At 41.3% G+C, this 20,831-nt stretch overlaps 1 protein-coding gene across 2 annotated transcripts in view; it reads left to right on the forward strand.

The window, feature by feature from the left end:
• ADAMTSL3 (ADAMTS like 3) overlaps positions 1 to 20,831 on the forward strand; it is a 567,152-nt gene that overhangs the window by 217,674 nt on the left and 328,647 nt on the right. For both annotated transcript variants that reach the window (XM_020966068.2, XM_020966078.2), the window contains exon 4: positions 16,852 to 16,979. In XM_020966068.2, coding sequence (XP_020821727.1) covers positions 16,852 to 16,979 — 128 coding nt within the window. The remainder of the gene's footprint in view (positions 1 to 16,851; positions 16,980 to 20,831) is intronic.

Here is a 20,831-nt window from a genome sequence, read left to right on the forward strand (position 1 = left end):
TAAATATTAGAATGAGTTATCCAGAGAGGTCCAACAGTTGCTTTCCCATGGGATAAAAATCATCTGTCCACAATTTAATCTAGAACCCAATTAAAATGTGTTCCTTCCTATAGGCAGGCCACTGCCCTAGGAAGTATTCAGATTAGCGGCCCTGGTGACCCATCCAATAACTACTATATAGTTGACATCAGATCGACAAGTACATTGTTCAGACTGTTATTTCCAAAATCAACAATCCCTTAATTTTTTTCTTTTTTAGTTGATGAAGAAAATTAGGCCCAGAGAAATTTGTCAGCTTGACCAATATTACATAGCTACTTAAGAACAGTAACTAGCCCTCTTCTAGATTAGTGTGTGTCCTGTGGCACCAGTAGAGACTATAACTGCTAGAATCATTCAGAGAAAACAAGAATCACTGGTGATGCTGTTAGGCATCCTGGAGGAGATGAACCTTAATCTTGGTCCTTTAAGGAAGTATAGGTTTTGGATAAGTGAAGAGAGTAGGGCATTCTAGGCAGAGGGACTAGCAAAACTGTTGTTCATCCTTCATTTTCAAAGAGGACCAATGACATCAGGAGGGGGCTGTCTTGACTTTCACGTGAATCAGATTTAAGTGAGGCAGAGCTGAGCAAAGTCATCAGCCTCACCGTCTCCTCTAGAGTCATCGAGTAGCAAAGAGTCAAGACTACTGCCCCCAAATTATGAGGCAGCATGGTAGGGTGGAAAGACCACTGGTGATCTGGTCAGAATATCTAGGTTAGTTCAGTGGAGTCAGGAAGACTTGAGTTTAAATCTGGTCTCAGACATTTACTAGCTTTGTGACCCCGGACAAGTCACTTAACTGCTGTCTGCCTCAATTTCCTCATCTGTAAAGTGATGGTAATAATAGCACCTACTTTGATGAGTTGTTGTGAGGATCAAATGAGATAATATTTGTAAATGTTAAAGTTCTGTTCTATATAAATGCTAGCTGCTGTCATCAGTATTATTATTACCCTGCCTCTAACACTACCTATGGAAACTTGAAGAAAAGCATTTAACTGTCCTGTGCCCCAGTATCCTCATTAATTAGATGAGGGGGTTGACCTAAGTCAACCCAGGTCTGAGATTCATCCCAGCTCCAGATCTTGTGACACTGATGTGTGTAAACTGCTAGGGAAAGAAAACTTTACTGGCTCAGAGGCTCTGTGTGGGGAGTGACAGACAGGATGTAAGATTGAACAGGTGAAAGCACTTGGTGGTGGATAGCTTTGAACTCCAGGTTCAGGTGTTTGTACTTAGATGAAGTAAGATGTACAGGGCTCCTGGAGTGACTCACACAGGGATATGACATGATGAAAGAATGACTTAGCCTAGGGGTGGCTAGATGGCGAAGTGAATAGAGCACCAGCTCTGGAGTCAGGAGGACCTGAGTTCAAATCCAGCCTCAGACCAAACACTTGACACCTATTAGCTGTGTGACCCTGGGCAAGTCACTTAACCCCAACTGCCTAAAAAAAAAATTAAGAATGAGTTAGCCTAGCTGCAGTGTGCAGGATGAGTTGAGGCCAGGTTGGAGGACAGAGGGAGGGACAAAAGGGAGGGAAACCAATAATAACCTGTTGTCCGTTGTTGCATAGTTTGAAAGAAATTATGAGTTTGGGAAAGGGAATTGTTTTGGAAGAGAATTTTTGTCTTATTTTATAAAATGCCAATGGGAAGAAAGAAGAGAGAGAATGTCAGACATTTCAAAATAAAGTAATGACATCAGCTAAATGAGGCTACTTTCATTTTAAAGTATTGCTAGGGGACAAATAGCAGAATTCTCACTTTACAGTTAAGAAATAGAGAAAGTTAAAATGAAGTGTTTTAGTCAAGAGTCAGAGGCACTCCTAAAGTACAAAATAGGTCTCTTTGTATACATCAGAGTGTTTATAGTCTGTGAGGTAGCTAAGGTGGCACAGTGGATAGAGTATTGGCCTCGGAGTCAGGTAGACCTGAATTAAAATCCTGCTTCATTGACCTTACTTAGGAGTCACTTAACACTGAGCACTCCACTTAACCTAGTTCAGGGTGTTTTCATCCTCTGTAATGTTGTTCAGTCATGTCAGTTATGTTTGACTCTTCCTTGGTAAAGATACTGGAGTGGTTTGCCAATTCCTTCTCCAGCTCAATTTACAGATAAGTAAACTGAGACAAACAGGGTTAAGTGACTTGCCTAGGGTCACATAAATAATTAGTGTCTGAGATCAGATTTAACTCAAGAAGATGAATCTTCCTGACTCCAAGACACTCTATCCACTGCGCCACCTAGCTGCCCCCTCTGTAACAGGGGGAGAATAATAGCGCCCATCTCACAGAATTGTTGTGATCCGAGAGAGATTACACAGTAAAGGACTTTGCAAACCTTAAAGTTCAATATAAATGCTATATAGCAGTAGTAGTAGTGTTCCAGTTTCTCATTATAGCAATGGCGAACGCAGCTTTATCCATACAAACAGACCTGTTTTGTATTCCCGACTCTTTGGACTTAGACACATCATTTAAACTTTCTTTCTTGACTTTAAAGTAGATATTCTGTTACTCCCTTAAGAACACTTTTAAATACTAGTGGCCTTATTCAGATAATGTAATTAATTTTAAAATGTGGAGCAATGGAGCTTTTAAAAGGCATTGTATTAACTTAAGGTATTACTATTAACTAACATCAGCAGTCTTCTCTATTGGATTTGTCTTAAGTTCCCTGTGGTTACTGTGGGTAGAATTCTTGGAACAGGCAGATCAATGCAACAAGTAATATATCACAGCCTGGACAAATCCCCAAGTTATGAAAACCTAAGGCTCCAAAGCTGAAGGCCACACCCTGCTCTTAGCCTGCTGAATGACCCTCAGCATTTCCTAGAAATAGCCTAAAGACACAAAACTGGGAGGGATAGTTAATAGGCTGAATTACAGGATAGAATCAACATGCCGAAACATTTCCGAGGCCTGGAGTGATGGCCTAAAACTAACTAGAGAAAACTCAATAGGGAAGGATAGAAAGCCCTGCATTTGGGTTAAAAGAAAAATTACGCATGACCTTAGCTTAAGTTAAGTCTCTTGAATCCTAAGATTTAGTATAACTGCCACTCATTTGAAAATAACATCAGGGTTTTAGTTGAATAAAAGCTGAAGTCGGTGTGAGTCAACCACTGTTATGGTTAAGTCTAGCAAGCAGCCAGAACAATGGAGTAATAATGTACAAGGTACCCCAAAAGTCTTGATGGGGTTTTAATTTTTGATAGAGCATAGAAGTGCCAGCCTCCCTTCCTTTTAAGCTGGAAACCCCTGTCATTGTTACACCGAACTCTGTACTGGTCACATCAGGCCTGAGTCTCATTTTCAGTCCACCATTTTAAGGAGGGCATTGAAAAACATGAATAAGTTTGGTTTATGAAAGAGAATAATGCCCACAGGGGTCATGACAGCTAACTTCACCATTCGCAAGGTTGTCTTGTGTTAGAAGACATTCTTTTCAGCTCCAGAACAAAGATCAGGATGCAAAAATGCACAGGAAGGATAATTTACAGTTGCCTCCAAATGAAAGGACTGTTTTGTGTGAAGTGGTGACCTCCTTCTGAGTTCAGACTCAGCCTAGATGGGGACCTTTTCTTACATGTAAATGGAATAAGGACCCTATCGTTGGACAAATTGTCCAGATATTTTAATACAGCAGCTAGATTTGCCCCTGACTCTTCTATTCAGACTTAAATCAATCAACAGGCATTTACTGTTCACCTACTTTGTGATCCATAAACTGGGAAAGAGCAAACTTTTTTGGCTTGGATTAGCCTTCAGGGGCCTTTCCCCTCCATTAGAATTTCTTTTACAAAATTATTGCTATCTTTTGTTGTTACAATACCTAAACTTCCGCCTGTATTCCTCCCTCTCTCCTCTCCTAGGGAGCCTTCCTACAAAACAAGAATTCTTAAAAAGACAGAGAAGAGGGAAACAATAAGTAAAACTGATCTGGGAATCTCCAAACTCTCTTTAGGCACAGAGAAAGCTGCAGACATTGGCATGGGTCTGCCTTTGGCCAGTAAGCGAGGTCCCAGCTGAGGGGCCTTCCCAAAGTGATTTGCTTGAGGGTTATAAGCCTCCCTGAGAGGAATTCACCTGAGTAAGACAGTTGTTTGGATATCCCGGGATTCCCTAAAGGGAATCTGGTATTCTTTGGGGAACTTGGGCCCATTTCCTAGCCTAGAGGTTTCCCAGAGCTGTCTGGTCAGCCTGAGCAGGGGATGGACCCATTATTATAGCTCAATGGTAGATGAGTGAAAGCAGTGGCTGTCCTTGTTCAGTGTGAATTGATTAGGGTTTATTAATGAGATATAGATGTAGAAAACTGAGCCAAAGGTCAGGCCAATGTATTGGTGTGTGTCATTGATTGACACGGGGAGCTAAATCCATAAATGCTCACGTCTCCCCTCCCCCATCGGTGAACCCCAGTAGCTTCCAGTTGCCTCCAGGAGCAAATACAAAATGCTCTATTTGGCATTCAAAGCCTTTCATAACCCAGCTCCCTCCTCCGTTTCCAGTCTTCTTACGCCTTATTCCACAACACATATACTCCAGTCCAGTGACACTGGCCTTCTCACTGTTTCACAAACCGGATACTCTACCTCTCAGCTCCAGGGGTTTTTTCTCTGCCTGCCCTCCAGGCCTGGAATGCTCTCCTGCCTCACCTCTGACTACTGACCTCCCTGGCTTTTTTTTAAGTCCCAACCAGAATCCCTCCTTCTTCATGAAGTCTTCCCTAACCTTTTTTATTTCCAGTACCTTCCCACTGTTAATTGTTTCCTATTTATGCTGTAGTTCACTTGCTTTATATATGTATTTATTTGTATATTGTTTCTCCCCCACCCCCATTAGATTGTAAGCTTCTTGAGGGCAGGGACTGTCTCTTGCCTCTTTTTGTATCCCTGGAGCTTAGCACAGTGCCTGGCCCATTGTAGGTGCTTAATAAATGTTTATTAAATTGGGTTGGATTTCAGGAGTATGTGTGTGTGTGTGTGTGTGTGTGTGTGTGTGTGTGTGTGTGTGTGTGTGTGTGTACATACTTTGTTGAAGCTCTGTAGTTCTGGGCTCCTGCCCACCTCCAGATTCCGTCCCCCATATGTCTGTCCACACTATTATGTGGGGGCATGTTGATATTTAAAGAACATAAACTGATGCTGTTGCCAGATTTTGGTAAGGTCTTTCAGGAGGTCAGGGGGCCCTGGGAGCCACTCACAGGAGAAGCTAACGCTGTTTTGATCTTGCAACCTGATCTGATGGATTTCCGAAGTACAGCCTTGACCCTGGAACATCCAAGCTGGGGTGATGGCTTGGGGTAAAATTGCCTTCTTGAACCACTTCCCTCCTTGACCTCCAGGGAAGATCTCCATAGAGCAAGTAGGGGGAGTGAGCACACTGTACCTGCTGATTTCTCCGGCCTGTTCTCCTTGTCATATGGTAGGTGATGGATTCCCTGTGGCAAACTTGGGACCAGAGTCCCACAGGATGAGCAAGTGCGTATGGGGTATGAGTTCTGTTGTGTGTGCGTGTGTGTGTGTGTTGGGGGGGGAGCTTCTGAAGTGATGGGATCCTTTAGGTGTTTTATATTGGGGAAACTGGTATCAGTTCTGACCCTCCTCTGGACAGATAAAAGGGAACATTGCGTCTAGTCCAACTGATCGTCACCCACGTGCAAGATGCTTCATTTATTTCAGATTGTGAGCACGTTTGAAATGACAGTGCTCTGCCCTGGCCTTGCATCTCATCACCCTTTCCCAACCCCTCCGCTGTTTCCTAGCCTCAAGTTTCTCCACTCAGCAGTCAGTGATCCTCTTATGGAGAGTCTGATCCCATCACCACTCTGCTCAGTGAACCCTAGGTTCTCCCTGTTGCTTCCAGGATCAAATGGAAAATTCTTTGTTTGGCATCACAAGTCTCGCTCTCCTTTTCCAATCTTAAAGCCTACTCCTAGATGCAGCCATCCTCTCCTCCTTATTGTCCCTCACACACCTTGCTCATCTCTCATCACTATACCGGCTGCTCCCCAAGCCTGAAACACTCTCCTTCTCAACCTCCAGCTCTTAGAAACTCCTCCTTTGAGACTCAGCTAACACACCGCCTCCTCTACAGGGTCTTTTCTGCTCCCACTCCTTCTGCCCCTGCCATTTCCTCCTTCTAAGATTACCTGCCTTCTACTCTATATTTACCTTGCAGGTTCTGATTTCTGTGTGTCATCTCCCTCATTAGAATGCAGGCTTCTTGAGGGCAAGGGCTGTTTTTACTTTTTCTTTCTTTGTATCCCCAGAGCTTAGGACTGTTGCCTGGCACATCATAGGTGATTAATAAAATGCTTGTTGATTGATTGCCATAATGACAGCATTGCCAGTACAGAAACCCTAAAGAACTTTTGAAACAACATAGGACTTTTATAAAGACCGATGTGTTTGTGGAATTTGGGGGAGTGCAGGTGACTTGACAAGCTAGGAAATTAATGGAGTGTCACATTTCCCATGGCTAGGAATTCTTTCTGTTTTTACTGAGAGGGCATGCTCTGTCATCAGCCTCTTGTACCTATTTTCCTCATCAGATTCACCCTCCATTTGAGGTTTATGCTGGTTCCATATGTAGCCATCAGCTAGAGCCTCCTCTGATTTCAGGGTAAGTGTCATTTGGGAAGGTGAAGCTCACCAGACATCTGGCCCCAGACAAGCCAAAGTCCAAGGCAAATGTTGCTAATGCAATTTTATTTTTATTCCATGAACTATCCCAGAGTACATGTTGGAAAAAATCTCAATTTAGGCCCCCTGGTTTACTAATTCCAATTTCCATGGTTTGGTTGGTTTAATTTACAATTCTGATGCCCCTGCACAGCCAGTTTTTAAAAGCTGTTTTTATTATGGTGTTATTATTAAAATGTTGAAGCAGTTAAATCTACAAACCAATCCAGTTTCAGAAAATCCAAGCACCCTGGCTAAAACTACATCTAAATGCAGGGATTTGGGGTGGGGTCTGGGGGTGGAGGAATGGGCTCTTACTGCTACTGGCAGAATTCCATTAGTATGGCCTCCATTCTTCATAAGTCAGCCAAATGAGTCCTCAAGCGTGCAACTGGTACAGATTCTAACTTCAAAGAATAGGAGGCAATTGGTTGTCTCCCCTGGTGGAGACATTCTAGGGAAGGAGATTGCAGGCTTTCCTTCAACATTTAATTATTCCTTTAATTGCCCTTACTATCAATAAGCTTCTCCTTTTATTCTTGGATGGACCACAAGTTTCTCCTTTAGGAAGACACTACTTAAGATGATCTAATCCCAATAGAACTTTACCAAAAACAAGAAAGTTCAAATATTCAGTTAGTATTTTGATAAATAAAGGGTGTAATCAGTTTTTATTTTAGCTTGATCTTTCATTAATTCAAGGTGTTAACAAAGTAGATTATTAACTATGGGGCTTTGTAGCTGCAGTGTTCATAATCTAATATCAACAATGAACAAGCTAAGTCTGTAAATTGTGAAACTGTGAGCTTGTATACATTCTTTTTGTTCATTTAATGTATCTGGCTTTTATCCAGCCATGATTTAATCCAGTATGATTATTTTGTGAAGCTTTCCTTGTATTATCTTTTTTTTTTTTAAGCCAGTATTCTTGGGGCAAGGGGAGAAAGGGTTAAGTTGGGTTTTAAAGAAATGGTCATAGAATGTCAGGGTCAGAAGAGAATTTGGAGATCATCTATTTAGCCACTTTATTTTGAAGCAGTTGGAAACAAGGACCTGAAGAAGAAAAACCATTTGCTCAGTCACTCAGCCACTAAGTGGCACTTCTCAGGCTAGAATCCCAGGTCTCCTGGTTCCCAGTCCAGTCCCCTTGGCATTTATGCCACTTCTTTCCTATCCAGATATAATCAAGAATGACACTTGTGAAAACTGAGGCATAACTTCTCAGTATCCAAGGAAAACCACTTTGAACACTGTCCTGACCCTGAGAGCCTTTGCTAAGGAGAACTATATTAATGTGTGTTTAGGCCTAGAGATAATTTTCATAGGTACAATCAAGATAATGTGATGGAAGGAAGCAAAAGGGAAGGACAAAGATGCTCATTTATATAAGGGGAGCTACCTCTCATGCATGGTCAGGGGAGCCCTGAGTTGGGGAATCTCGACCATAGTCCCTTCCAGTTATTAGCAGGGCAAGTCTTAGAACCCACATCTCCTGATACCCAGTCCAATCTTTTTTTTGTGTGTGTGACCATCCGTTATGATGTACTTTGACTAGAATCACATATTTTTGGTTCCTTCTGGACTGTGTTCTCTGTTTTTGAGTCACACTCTACCATTAGTACAAAGGAGGATTTTAATTTCCAGTACAGCTTGTGCTCTTATAACAGAAAGAGAAACCAATTTCCTTTCCTTGGATGGAAAGAAGACCTGAATTTGATCTTAGGAAATTGTTTGTTCTTTCCTAACTTAGGCCAGGTCAAAGGTGATATGGATCAGTAAATGAGATTCGGCTAGAGATGTTCCCCCAACCCTAGCCCCCAGAACAAGTAGTACAAACCTGTTCTAATATTTAGTATCCTCATTATATTTGCTTTGGAATGAATGTGGAAAGTTGACCCACAGAGATTCTAAGATTTTTTTATTTTTTATGGATTGAATTTAGTGACTCTGAAAATTGCCAGGACAAACTCGGATAAAGAAGTGCTAGAAAATTTGTAGAATAAACTAAGCAAACATCTTATGCACCCTTTGTCTCCCACTCTTTCTGCTCATGTAGTTGGTAGATGACTCACTGTTCCCTAAATGTGTGCTCCCTAGTTTTCCAACTCCACATTTTTGTTCCTGTACCAGTATCCTCTCATCACCTTTGCCTGTGGGCTTCCTACCCATCCCTTGAAACTCACCTTACATGTCACCTGCCCTATGAAGTCTCACTTGAATCCTTTATTCCTTTCTAAATCTGGAGGTCTTTTCTTCTAATTACAGAGCACTTGGTATTCCCATTGTACGCTTACTAATTTCTCATTTGTATTGTAATATTTATCTGCCGTAAGTCTTACCTCTCTTTCTAGATTCTAAGCTTCTGGAGTCCAGGAACTATGTCTTATTTATCTCAATATCTCCTCCAAGTCCAAGCACAGCACATTCATTGCACATAGTGAGGACTCAGTAAATGTTTGAATTTATGTTCCCTGACTCCAGTCCTTGGGTGTTATAAGTGCATGATTAAAGTGAACTACTGGTTGTTTTCAAGCGAGATTTAGAGCAATGTCTCTGTTGCCAAAAGTGCAAATTGGAGATGGTGTTTCCTGTGTATAAGGTTGGTTGATATCCTTCTTTCTCAGAGGATCAAAATGATATCATTAGGGTGGGTCAAGGTACAGCATGTCTGACTATGGCTGATGGGACCAGTAGAAGCCCAGAAGGTTCTACCACAGGTTGGGCACAAATAGTCCATATCGGGACAGCTAGATGGCACAGTGGATAGAGCACTGATCCTGGATTCAGGAGGACCTGAGTTCAAATCCGGCCCTAGACACATAAAACTTACTAGCTGTGTGACCCTGGGCAAGTCACTTAACCCCATTGCCTAACTTAAAAACAAACAAACAAACACACACAAAACCCCAAATAGTCCATATGGACATTTAGAATGGAGATGTCTCTAAATTTGCTTGTCACCTGTTTCTTTTGTTCTTTTGAATGACTGCAATTCTGGCTTGCTCATAGAGCACAGCACCTTCTCTGATGCAGGCACATCATGCTGGATGATCCTGTGTCAGTGTCTCCCATGTCTCACAATCAATTCCAAAGTTCCTTAGAGAGACCTTGAGAGTGTCCTTGTATCGCTTATTCTGACCTCCATGTGAGCACTTGCCTTGTGTGAGTTTTCTGTTAAATAGCTGTTTAGGCGAAAGTACATTTGCTAGGTGGCACAGTGCTGGGCTTTGAATCAGGAAGACTCATTTTCCTGAGTTCAAATCTAGCCTCAGACACTAGCTGTGTGACCCTGGATAAGTCACTTCACCCTGGTTGCCTCAGTTTTCTCATCTGCAAAATGAGCTGGAGAAGGAATGGCAAACCACTCCAGTACCTTTGCCAAGAAAACCCCAAATGGGGTCACAAAAAATGGGACATGACTGAACAATAACAACATATACGTTTCTATGTAACCACATACATCCTATGTACATACAAAACAACTTTTTGTTGCTTTCAAACAACTGGTTTATTTGACACTCCCTAAATTAACAATTCTTAAATTATTGGGGATCAGTTATATCTAAGTAAAAAAGATATGATTTTGATTTTTAAATTCCTTATGATCCAGTATTCCAGAGGTGAACAACATATTTTACAGGTGAGGAAACTAACTATTGTAAAGGTTAAATGACATATTTAAGCCAAGATTGTTAATGACTTATTTAGCCAGGATTGATAATGATGAAAACAACTGCTATAGAGTGGTCACCTGACACTTAAATCCAGTGGTCTTTTCTTAAACATCAGCCAGAAGAGCCTGATTTCCACCAGCCAGGTCTGTTCATTCCCAAATTGTTGCTGGCCAGGACTCCTGAGATCGATTTAGGCCTTGGTAAGGAAGTACCTATAAGGGTGAGCCCTACAAAATAACAATACATTTTTGCTATAGAAAGAGAGGTTCTCTGTGGGATATCAGCACATAGAGAAACACTGTGGTGTAATGGACAGAGTTGGTACACTCTGGAATCAGGAAGACTGGAGTTAAACAGTGTGACCACAGGCAGGTTACTTAATGTCTCAGTGTCTTAGCCAAATCTCTGAGACTAAAAGTGACAGATGAGTTATAGATCTATATTGGTGAAAAGAGTTTCCATACCAGGAATTCTCTCCGCTAAAGAAATTACTCGTCCAGACTGCTTTCTACCCTCTCCCAAAAGAATTAGCACATAGACTTTAAGGAATTCTCAGCTTAGTAATGAACATACCAATCCAGCTGAAGCACCACTGCCAAGTACGTGGAAAATAAGGGGAACTATTAACTCAGTAATGCATATACAGATCTAGTAAAAGTTGAACTATATAATGAAAATAAAATTCTTGACAACAATCCTAAAAATATACAATACACATGCACCAGTCTGTTGCAGCTTTTTTTTTGGGGGGGGAGGGTTGGGGAAAGCACTTAGAAATTTCCATAGAAGAAGCAAACTAGCCATTAATGCTAATAATAAAAAAAAAAAAAGCAACAGTCCTTTATTTAAATTGCATTGAGCCCAACACAAGAGAAAATACTTAATTGGAGATGGGGCAGGGAGGGGAGGGAGTGTGAGAACAGGGACAAGGGAAGAGAGGATGTCTTGGGGGGTCATAGGTACCTGAAAGATAAAGCTACAACTGAATGTCCAGAAGGGCAGGATACCAAGATGCCAGCTTTTCATTACTCCTCTCTGAGTTGATGCACGTGGTCCTGAATCACTCCACAGAACTGAGCTGTTTGAGAAGAGAGTCTGGTGACATATATAGGGGAGAGCTTTGGTGTGTAGGCTGTCTGCTTTCATATTACAGATAGATAGGAATTTTTAGACAGGAAGTTGAAAGCACCCAACGAGGAGAAATCCACAAATAAGGAGTAGTCTGTGTTTGTCTGCATCTTAGGATTAGGAAACTGAAAATGAGAACCACTCGTGCTAGGTGTGAGCATACTGCAATATCTAACAAAGAAGAGGCTAGAAAGACCAATAATTAAGGATGTCATCAAAGATGTGTGTGATTGAAAATGATGATTGGTTGGTCATGTGACAGGGACAAAGGATAACTAATGGACAACCAGCGTGTTCCACAGGTATTCTTATGAAATCAAGAAAAAGCAAGGAGGGTGTGTGCCCCTGGCATCCTGGATGCTCCCCCTGTGATGAACCTATGGGAAGACATGTAAAAGAGTAGCAGAGGATGGGCTGGTGTAGGTGGGTTGAAATCTACTTTATTGGTGGTAACATCCAAATTAATAAGCTACTTATCTATTAGCAATGAGTGCTGAGCCAAGATTGCCTCATAACACTTTGGATGAAGCCACATTGACTTACCAAAAGGTTACTTAAATAGTCTGAACATCCCCTTGAATTTTATTTTAGGCCTAAACAGAAACACTTTCCACTATAGAATTAGCCCCTATTCCAATATAAGTCTTACTTAACAAAATATAAACAAAATTTTTTTATATGTATAGCATTGGAAGGAGACAGGCCTTGGGCTCAGTCAGTTAATTTCACTGTTCCACTGTTTTCTAATTTACAAAATTAGATTTAATGATCTGGGCTTCCTTTTTAGTGTAGATGATAACAGTAAAAAACATGTTGAGGCAGGAAGACACTTGGGGTTTGAGTCACATTTTAGACACTTATATAACTATGTGACCCATTGCAAATCACTTACCCTCCCAACCTCAGTTCTCCTATCTGTAAAGTGGGGATAATTGTAGCACCCACTTCACAGGGTTTTGTTGTTGTCATTGTTGTTTTTCAGTTGTTTCCAACTCTTTATGACCCCATTTGAGGTTTTCGTGACAAAGATACTGGGGTTTGCCATTTTCTTCTCCAGCTCATTTTACAGGTGAGGAAACTAAGGCAAATAGGGTTAAGTGGCTTGCCTAGGGTCACACAGCTACTAAGTGTCTGAGGCTGGATTTGAACTCATGAGGATGAGTCTTGCCTGCCCTTGAAGGGCTTTGGGGAAGATCAAATGAGATAACACATGTAAAACACTTTGTAGACATTAAAGCATTAAAAAATGATTATGATTAATAGTGTGATCATAATATTAAAATATAATAAATACAATAGTTATGAATTATTATAACCACATTTTAATAATATGGTATTGTGATGTATTATACTTAATATTATTCTTATTTATTATCCGTGATTCTCCATGATGGTATATGTTGAATGCTTGGCAACCACAGGTATCAGATTTTCTCTTTCTCTACCCCTACTTGAAGTTAGGGCTAGAGACATAGGGAGACTTGGGAACTTTCCATTATTCTGGCAGAGATGTTATGGCCCCTAGTTCTGTGGGTGCTAAAACCAGAAAGGAAAAGAGGGTCATCCATGCGACAACTTGGATTCACAAAGGATCAGAGTCAAAGAAGTAGGTAAGAAAGAGAGAGTAAAGAGCCAGAGGTAAAAGACCATTCATGTTGTTATGGTAAAGTTGCATAGATAACCTCTTAGAGCCTTCCCAATCTACAGATCTATAAATAGGATCTGAGAAAAGGCAGAAAATAAGGGTCCAAGGTGAAAATAAGGGTCAGCAAAACTGGGGTAATGAGCAGGTCAAAGGAAGGCCTGAGCCTAGATGGAATTATGATTTGTCTGGCTTCATGAGTGGACACACCTGTGGCCTTTTAAGCCTGGGTGTGTGGGCTAGGGCCTGCCTCCAAATGAACTACAGCTGGGATCAGCTCATGCTCACCTCCGCTGCCTCCATGATGGGAGACAGCTGTGTCGAGATGACAGCACGCCGAGCAGAAAGTGGGAATGACCTTTAGAAGAAAGAACTCCAATTTTCTTAGTTTAAATAGTTATCAGAATGAGTGATAATCCATACAGACTTCAACAAAACCCATTTACCTATGTTGCTGTTTTGGCAATACTGAATTACTTCCTTCTGGTAGAGTTTCTGTATTTTGTTTTGGTAGAAAATGAATTTTGATTGTGTCATCTCTTTTTAGTTTACCTTGGAAATTGTAAAAGGTGTGAGGCAGGCCCTGGTTATATATTTGTCTGGGGGCCAGGAACCACTTAAAAACTTCTTTCTTGAAGATTGACAATGATCCAAATCCTGTGACCTCTTTTTTACCCTGATTCTCCTCAAACTCTCCAGAGTTTTAAACTGAACACACCCTCCTTTCTGAACCCAACCCCCACCCTCACCCCACTTAGGGAGCAGCTCAGCCTCCCCTCTCCTCCCCACTTCAGTATGATAACCGTTCAAACATCTGGAGATGCTATTTGGTCTTCCTTTAGTATTGTCTTCTTGAAGCTAAACATCTCCAGGTCCTTTAGTCAATCTGCTAAGGATTCTAGCCTTTTCACCACCCTAGTCACCCTCTCTAGACCCATTCTGTTGTAGCACACATTTCTGGTTGCCTTAGTGTCTCTCTCCTCTGAACTCTTCTAGCAACATCTCTGCCATCATCTGCCAAACATCTATAACATCTCTGTCTACGTAATTCATTTGGCAAACAGTTGGCCTTGTGTCTTTTTAGTTTTCTTGAACTACTAAGTTCATGTGTCTGTCTTTTCTCCAACTGGATTGCAAACTCTGTGGTCACAGGGGTCTTTGTCTTACGCTTCTTGGATTTTCTCAGTGCCTCACATGATGTCTTGATGGTAATATTGTTTATTCCAGAAAGGTTTCACAAACAAGGTAGAATTTGAACAGTGTCTCTAAGGACGAGTAGTATTTATTTTGGTAGAGGAGGGCATTCTGGGAAAATGGAATAGCCCACACTCAGTGAGCTTAATTGGAGGGGGTGGGGCAAGATTATGTGCTGTCGTTTAAAGAGTGCCCAATGTAATGAATTGGACTCCCACTCCAAAGACCATCTCCTTGAGATGCCCTCTGGCTGACCACTGATGCTAGCCTAAGCATCGATAATCCCAAGGCCTACTCTCTTGCCAACACTATATACTTTTTATTTCTCTTTAGAATCAGGCACATTCTGGAAACAAACAATGTGTGCCCCAACTACTTGATGTCTTTAGTTATGCTGAGTGTAGCCCAGAGTCAAAAAGGAGAAATTACATCTGAGCGTTGAAAATAGAGAACATGAAATCCATGCTCCACAGCTCCTCCACTTGGCTTCTGGGGGCACCTTCAGACCCTTGCTTAGAGTCTTCCCATTCAGAGTCAACACATATCTCTGCCAAGCTTGGAAATCGGGTTCCTGAGTCCACAGAAGATTAGAAGCAATGCATTAGCAACGTGAGAACAACTAAATGTATACAGTGGTATCTTAGTAAGGATGATCCTGCTGATTTCCTGGCAAAGTGTGGTTCAGAGAAATAATCAGAACAATGATAGCAGCTGGTAGCCCAACAGCAAGGGAGAAGACAGGAAAAAAAAACCAACTCTAAAAATCAGAAAGAATTCATAAAGCGTAATAACCTGGAGCATTTCCTACAAGGTAATACACCCCTCTTCGTGAATTTGTCCATGAATACCTCACAGAAATAATAATTGGTAGAACTGTAGAATTTTTGAACAGGAGGGAAACCTTGGATCTTTTAGTAATATGTACATTGATTATCTTAGTTATCAAGAAAAGGTTAAATGATTTTTATGATATACTGAGAGATGGTATAGAAGAGTAGTGGATAGAGAGAGGTCTTCAGAGTGTGAAAGGCCAGCCCGTGATACATATGGGGGGCCAGTCACCATCACTCAGTACTTCAGACAAGTGGTATCACACTCAAGTAGAAAGAGATCTTTGTCAGCCTCATGTTAACTTGTTATTCAGTCATTTCAGTTGTGTCTGACTCTTTGTGACCCTATTTGGGGTTTTCTTGGCAGAGATACTATAGTGGTTTGCCATTTCCTTCTCCAGATCATTTACAGATGAGGAAACTAGGGCAAACAGGGTTAGGTGACTTGCCCAGGGTCATATAGTTAGTACATAACTAAGGCTGGATTTGAACTCAGGTCTTCCTGACTCCAGGCTCTGCACTCAAGGGCTACTGTGCCACCTACCTCCCTACATGCAGATTTAGGAACCCATAATTCAACATTATTGTATTTTAATTTGTTAAGAATTTCCCAATTATATTTTAATGTAGTTTGGGCCAAATTCTGGAGTTTTGTGGGTTACTTCTGGCCTATAGTCTATGAGTTTGAGACCTCTGCAATTCTCTTAAGACTGTAAATTGCACCGAAAGTGTAGACCTGCATTGATAGCATTAGTTCCTTACCCTACATTTCTTCCCTGCATTACTAAAACTATAAGTCTAGCCCCTATCCCTCTATTCCCTATCCTTTTATCCCAAACTCTCTCTACAAGGAAGGCAGAAAGTATAGACTTCATTTGATAGAGGACATAAATAAAAGATTAGAACTGGCAGAGAACTTAAGGGTCATCTAGTTTTGACATATTGGGGAAACTAAAATGCACAGAGGCTAAGTGACTTGTCTAAGGTCACTCAGCTAGTAATGTACAGAGCTAGGTCTTGAACCTAGATCCTCTGAACTGCAAACTCTTTCCATTGCCTTCCCCTTCTCCTCCCCATTTCCATCTAAAATGATTAAACTGAAACAAATCCTGGTGCTTAAAGGGGTAAAACTTCATTTGTCTGGAAAATTCATTCATGTGGAATTTCCATCCCCATTGGAGATGGAAAAATGAAATGTTAGTATGTTTTGTTTGGGTCCAATGTTTTCTCCCTGGGGAACATGTGTTTGAAATTACAATGTAAATCTCTGGGTGGCAAAGCATAATGATGCCCTTTACAAAAATTCATTTTACAGAAAGCTCTGAGGAGCGTATTTCTTCTGTTAAATGAGGTACACCTTTAACACTTTTTTTTCTTCTTTTCCTCAGAGATATGTTTTAAAGGAAAATAATTTGGCCTTAATCAAACTATAGTACTCATTGCTTGAACGCCCTTAGGTTCTGATAGTTTTTTTCTACCGTCATGCTCTCATGAGAAAATAATAATTTTAAAAGTTAAACATTTCAAAGATGTTTCACTTCCTTTGGATACCCATAGGAAAAGATAGGAAGGGCGGGAAGGACCCAGAAGACTTGAACATATTTACAGGAATTTTACATTCGATTCCTTGTCCTTCTTTGCCTTATTTGTAGACGTCAAGAATTACACGTTCAGATGAAGAGAAGGATGGTGGCTGGGATGCCTGGGGTGCCTGGAGTGATTGTTCCCGGACCTGTGGTGGAGGAGCCTCCTACTCTCTGAGGAGATGCTTGAATGGAAGGTCAGTAGCAGGAGTGAATGGTAGTATCTTAGGAGCACATTGGCATACTTTGCAAAATTGAATATTATAACCATATAAACTCTAGTATGCATAGCCATTCCAAGGTGTGGGTAATTATGATGCAATTCAACAGACAGTTATTAAGTGTCTACTGTGCAGGACATTGTGCTGGGTGCTATGAAATGGAAAGATGAATATCACCTACTTAGACATTTTCTAGTCCTTAGAGAGAAAAAAGATATTACCCAAGTAACTGAAATGAAAAATCAGATATAATAGCTGAGAGTGAAGCACAGTGTTAGACTTGGAATCAGGAAGACCTGGGCTCAAGATCCCTCCAGGTTCTGTTAGGATGGGCAAGTGATTTAATCTCTCAACCTGAGTTTCCATATCTGTAAAGATGGAAATCAATTCTGTACTAGGTAGTAAGGGCAGCTAGGCGGCACAGTGGCTACAGTGCTGAGTCTGGAGTCAGGAGTACCTGAGTTCAAATCCAGCCTCAGACACTTACTAGTTGTGTGACCCTGGGCAACTTAACCCTGTTTGCCTCAGTTTCCTCATCTGTAAAATGAATTGGAGAAGGAAATGGCAAACCACTATAGTATCTCTGCCAAGAAGAACCCAAATGGAGTCACGAAGAGTAGGACACGACTGAAACGACTGAAGAGCAACATAGTTAACAAAGTGCTTTCCTCATACCAACATAACATAGTGGTACAAGTATTATTCTGCTCCACCAGCCGTTTAACTGATGAAAACATGGGTGAAATAAAGCTATAAATTTACATTACAGGTGACCTTGAATGATTGACTAAGAAATTTGGACCTTATTCAATAGGCAGTATGGAGCCATTGAAAGAGTTGGAGCAGAGGAGTAATATGATTAAAGCATTATATTAAGACTATTACTTTGGCGTTATTGTGTTGGATTCATTGGAATGGGGAGATTTTGAGGTGGTGATAGCAAACCATGAGGTAACGATTTGTATTTAAATGAGCTCTGGATCTAAGCCCCTGTGGCATTTGTCTCTGTCTTCCGAGGACATCATGCTATGATGAAACTGAGGCACGGAATATTGAAATGACCTGCCAAAGTAGATGACGGTGTTAGTTGGGAATTCAGGATTAGAACCCAAGTTTCCTGAGTCTTCTTCTTGGGTTCTATCCATTGGAATTAATTTCTTATTAAAATACTATGAATGACCCATTTATTGGAATAGAATACACTCAAAGTTTGCCAGAGAGAAATTAACAAGATTGTTTTTCCAAGTTTTTTAATATATTAGAAAACGTAAGTCTTTTTAAACATAACTTGAGAATGCGTATATATATAAACTTGCATTTTAAGATCTCTGAATTAAAAATTAGATTACATTTGCAAAATATTGAGCTTAGTCTTAAGTTTTTTGAATTCTTAACAAGGTTTTTCAAATCCCATAAAAAAGATTAAAAAGGGATTTTGAATAGATACAAATATAATTTAATGCTCCATGGATTTATTTTCATAAAGTTAATGTTTCAAACATATATATAAAGGAGGAGGATGATTGACATTGCTACTTGCTGCAGAGACCCTGAGGAGGAGAAAGATTAGCAAACACCACTGGGTTTGATTTGATTAGGAGAGAGGGGGGGGGGGAGAGAGAGAGAGAGAGAGAGAGAGAGAGAGAGAGAGAGAGAGAGAGAGAGAGAGAGAGAGAGAGAGAGAGAGAGAGAGAGAGAGAGAGAGAGAGAGAGAGAGAGAGAGAGAGAGAGAGAGAGAGAGAGAGGAGGGAAGAGGGAGGAGGGAAGAGGGAGGAGAAGGGAACTGAAGTGGGAATCAGAATGCAGAGTTGAAAATGGAATGGATGATCAGGAAGTAGAGGCAGCTGAAGGGATTACAGATATGATACTCTAGATACTTGAGGTGGGTGGGACCAGTGTGCTCAGTTCCAAGGAAGCCCACAAACCACCTGAACCTTTTTAGCTGGCAATTATATCTGCATTTCTTTTGGATAGATTGCCTTGAAGGGGGAAGAGGGAGAGGTCAGAAGACCTGGACTCTAGTACTGGTTCTCCCTAAACTAGCTGTGTGACCTGGCTCATTTAACCTCACTGAGACTCAGTTTCCAAAAGCATAAAGTGATGAGGCTGATTAGGTAAACTCCGAAGACCCTTTCAGCTCTAATATTTGATGTTTCTGTGACCCACATTCACCATCCCTGCCCAACTTGACCATGCTTCTGACCCATATTCCCTCAGCCCCCTTTGGACCATCCACTTCAATGTAATCTCTCTTCACTTCCAAGCTTACAATTACATTGGGCAGTGTGGTCCCCTGGACATAGAGTCAGAAGACCAGTGTTCAAATCCCTGATCTGCCGCTTGCTCCCCCTATGGCTCGGGGCAGATAATTAAACCTTACCTCCACCCTTCACCACTTCACTTCTTCATCTGTAAAAAGAGGAGTTTGGACTCCTCAGATGACCTCTGAGCTCCATCTGACTCTAATTCTCTGAGCCTGTGTGATTCAGTGCCTCTTATAAGAAGGCCTTCCTGATCTCAATTAATGCTAGTGCCTTCCCTCCATTGATTATCTCCAGTTTCTCATACAAATATTTTTTTTGGTATGTAGGGTTTTGTTTTGTTTTTGTGCATAGCTGTTTGCATGTTGTCTCTCCTATTAGACAATGAGTTTATTGAGAGCAGAGACTACTTTTTGCCTTTTTTGTATCCCCAGTGCTTAGCCCAGTGATTGGCACATAGTAGGCGCTTAGTAAGTGCTTACTGACTGACTGACTGACTGACTGACAAATAGTGATGCCTGCCGTCCTCAAAACTTTACTTCCCCTGTGGTTTCCACACTTCCTGAACTGTCTGGGCTAATCTCGTCCTATGTTTTCCAGTTAGTTGGGCTCCACTGCTCTCTGCTGGTTTCCATAATGTTTGCAGGGTAAGTTGACCTCTTGTCCCTGAATGAGACTCCTGATAAAAATCATTTATTTAAAAAGTTTAGCAGTGAAAGGAAAGTGGGGAGGTGGTAAAAGAGATACAGCAGTCAAGTGAAGGTTGTTTGAAGGGGAAATCTGAGTGCATTTGTAAGCAAGTGGAAATGAACCAGTGAATAGGGAGAGATAGAAGAGGAAAAAAGGAAGGGAGCCAGGGCATGAATGAAGCAGCTGGGAGATAGATGAGAACACAGGTGGAAAAATTCTTCTTAGGAAGGAGAAGAAATACTTCTCTTTCTCCTTATTTGTACTTTGTTTCTATAACTTTATCCACTGACTTAGGTTCCAGAGAGAATGGAGGCAGGTGGGCTTCTACTGAAATAGTGGTTGTATATGTTTGATGAAAACTGCCATAAGAATAAATTAGGGACCGTACATTGCTGCTTTCACCTTGTTGTAAGTCAACCAAAATAGGTACATTCATGGTTTTGATTCATTAAAAATTACACTGACTCTATCCAGAATGTACCTTTCCTAAGTGCTGTGCATGCTTCTGGGATCTGGTCCAACACCCGCTCCGGACTATCCAAGCAGCTACCTGGCCTTTAAAAGCTGAAAAGCTGCTGACTCCCGATAGCAGCGGCCCGTTTAGGGGAAAGGTGAGACGCTTGCCTGGTGCACACGCCACTCCCCATTCACTCGCACTTCATAGGCTCCTGGCCTCTCGGCTCTAGCTTGCTAGGACTGGGATTGAAATTTGGATCCGTCAGATTCACATATGGCTCTCTTCATAGCGAAACCAGTATTTTGGGATTCTTGCCATGCGCTTAGTCATATACATCTGGCAAAGCATGTAGAGTGAATTTTAGGATTGATGCACAGAAGCACAAAAGATTACAACTGAAAGAGAACTTAAGATATAAAC

Source organism: Phascolarctos cinereus, unplaced genomic scaffold (genome assembly GCF_003287225.1).
Source record: "Phascolarctos cinereus isolate Bilbo 61053 unplaced genomic scaffold, phaCin_HiC Scaffold_3;HRSCAF=262, whole genome shotgun sequence".
NCBI lineage: Eukaryota > Metazoa > Chordata > Mammalia > Diprotodontia > Phascolarctidae > Phascolarctos > Phascolarctos cinereus.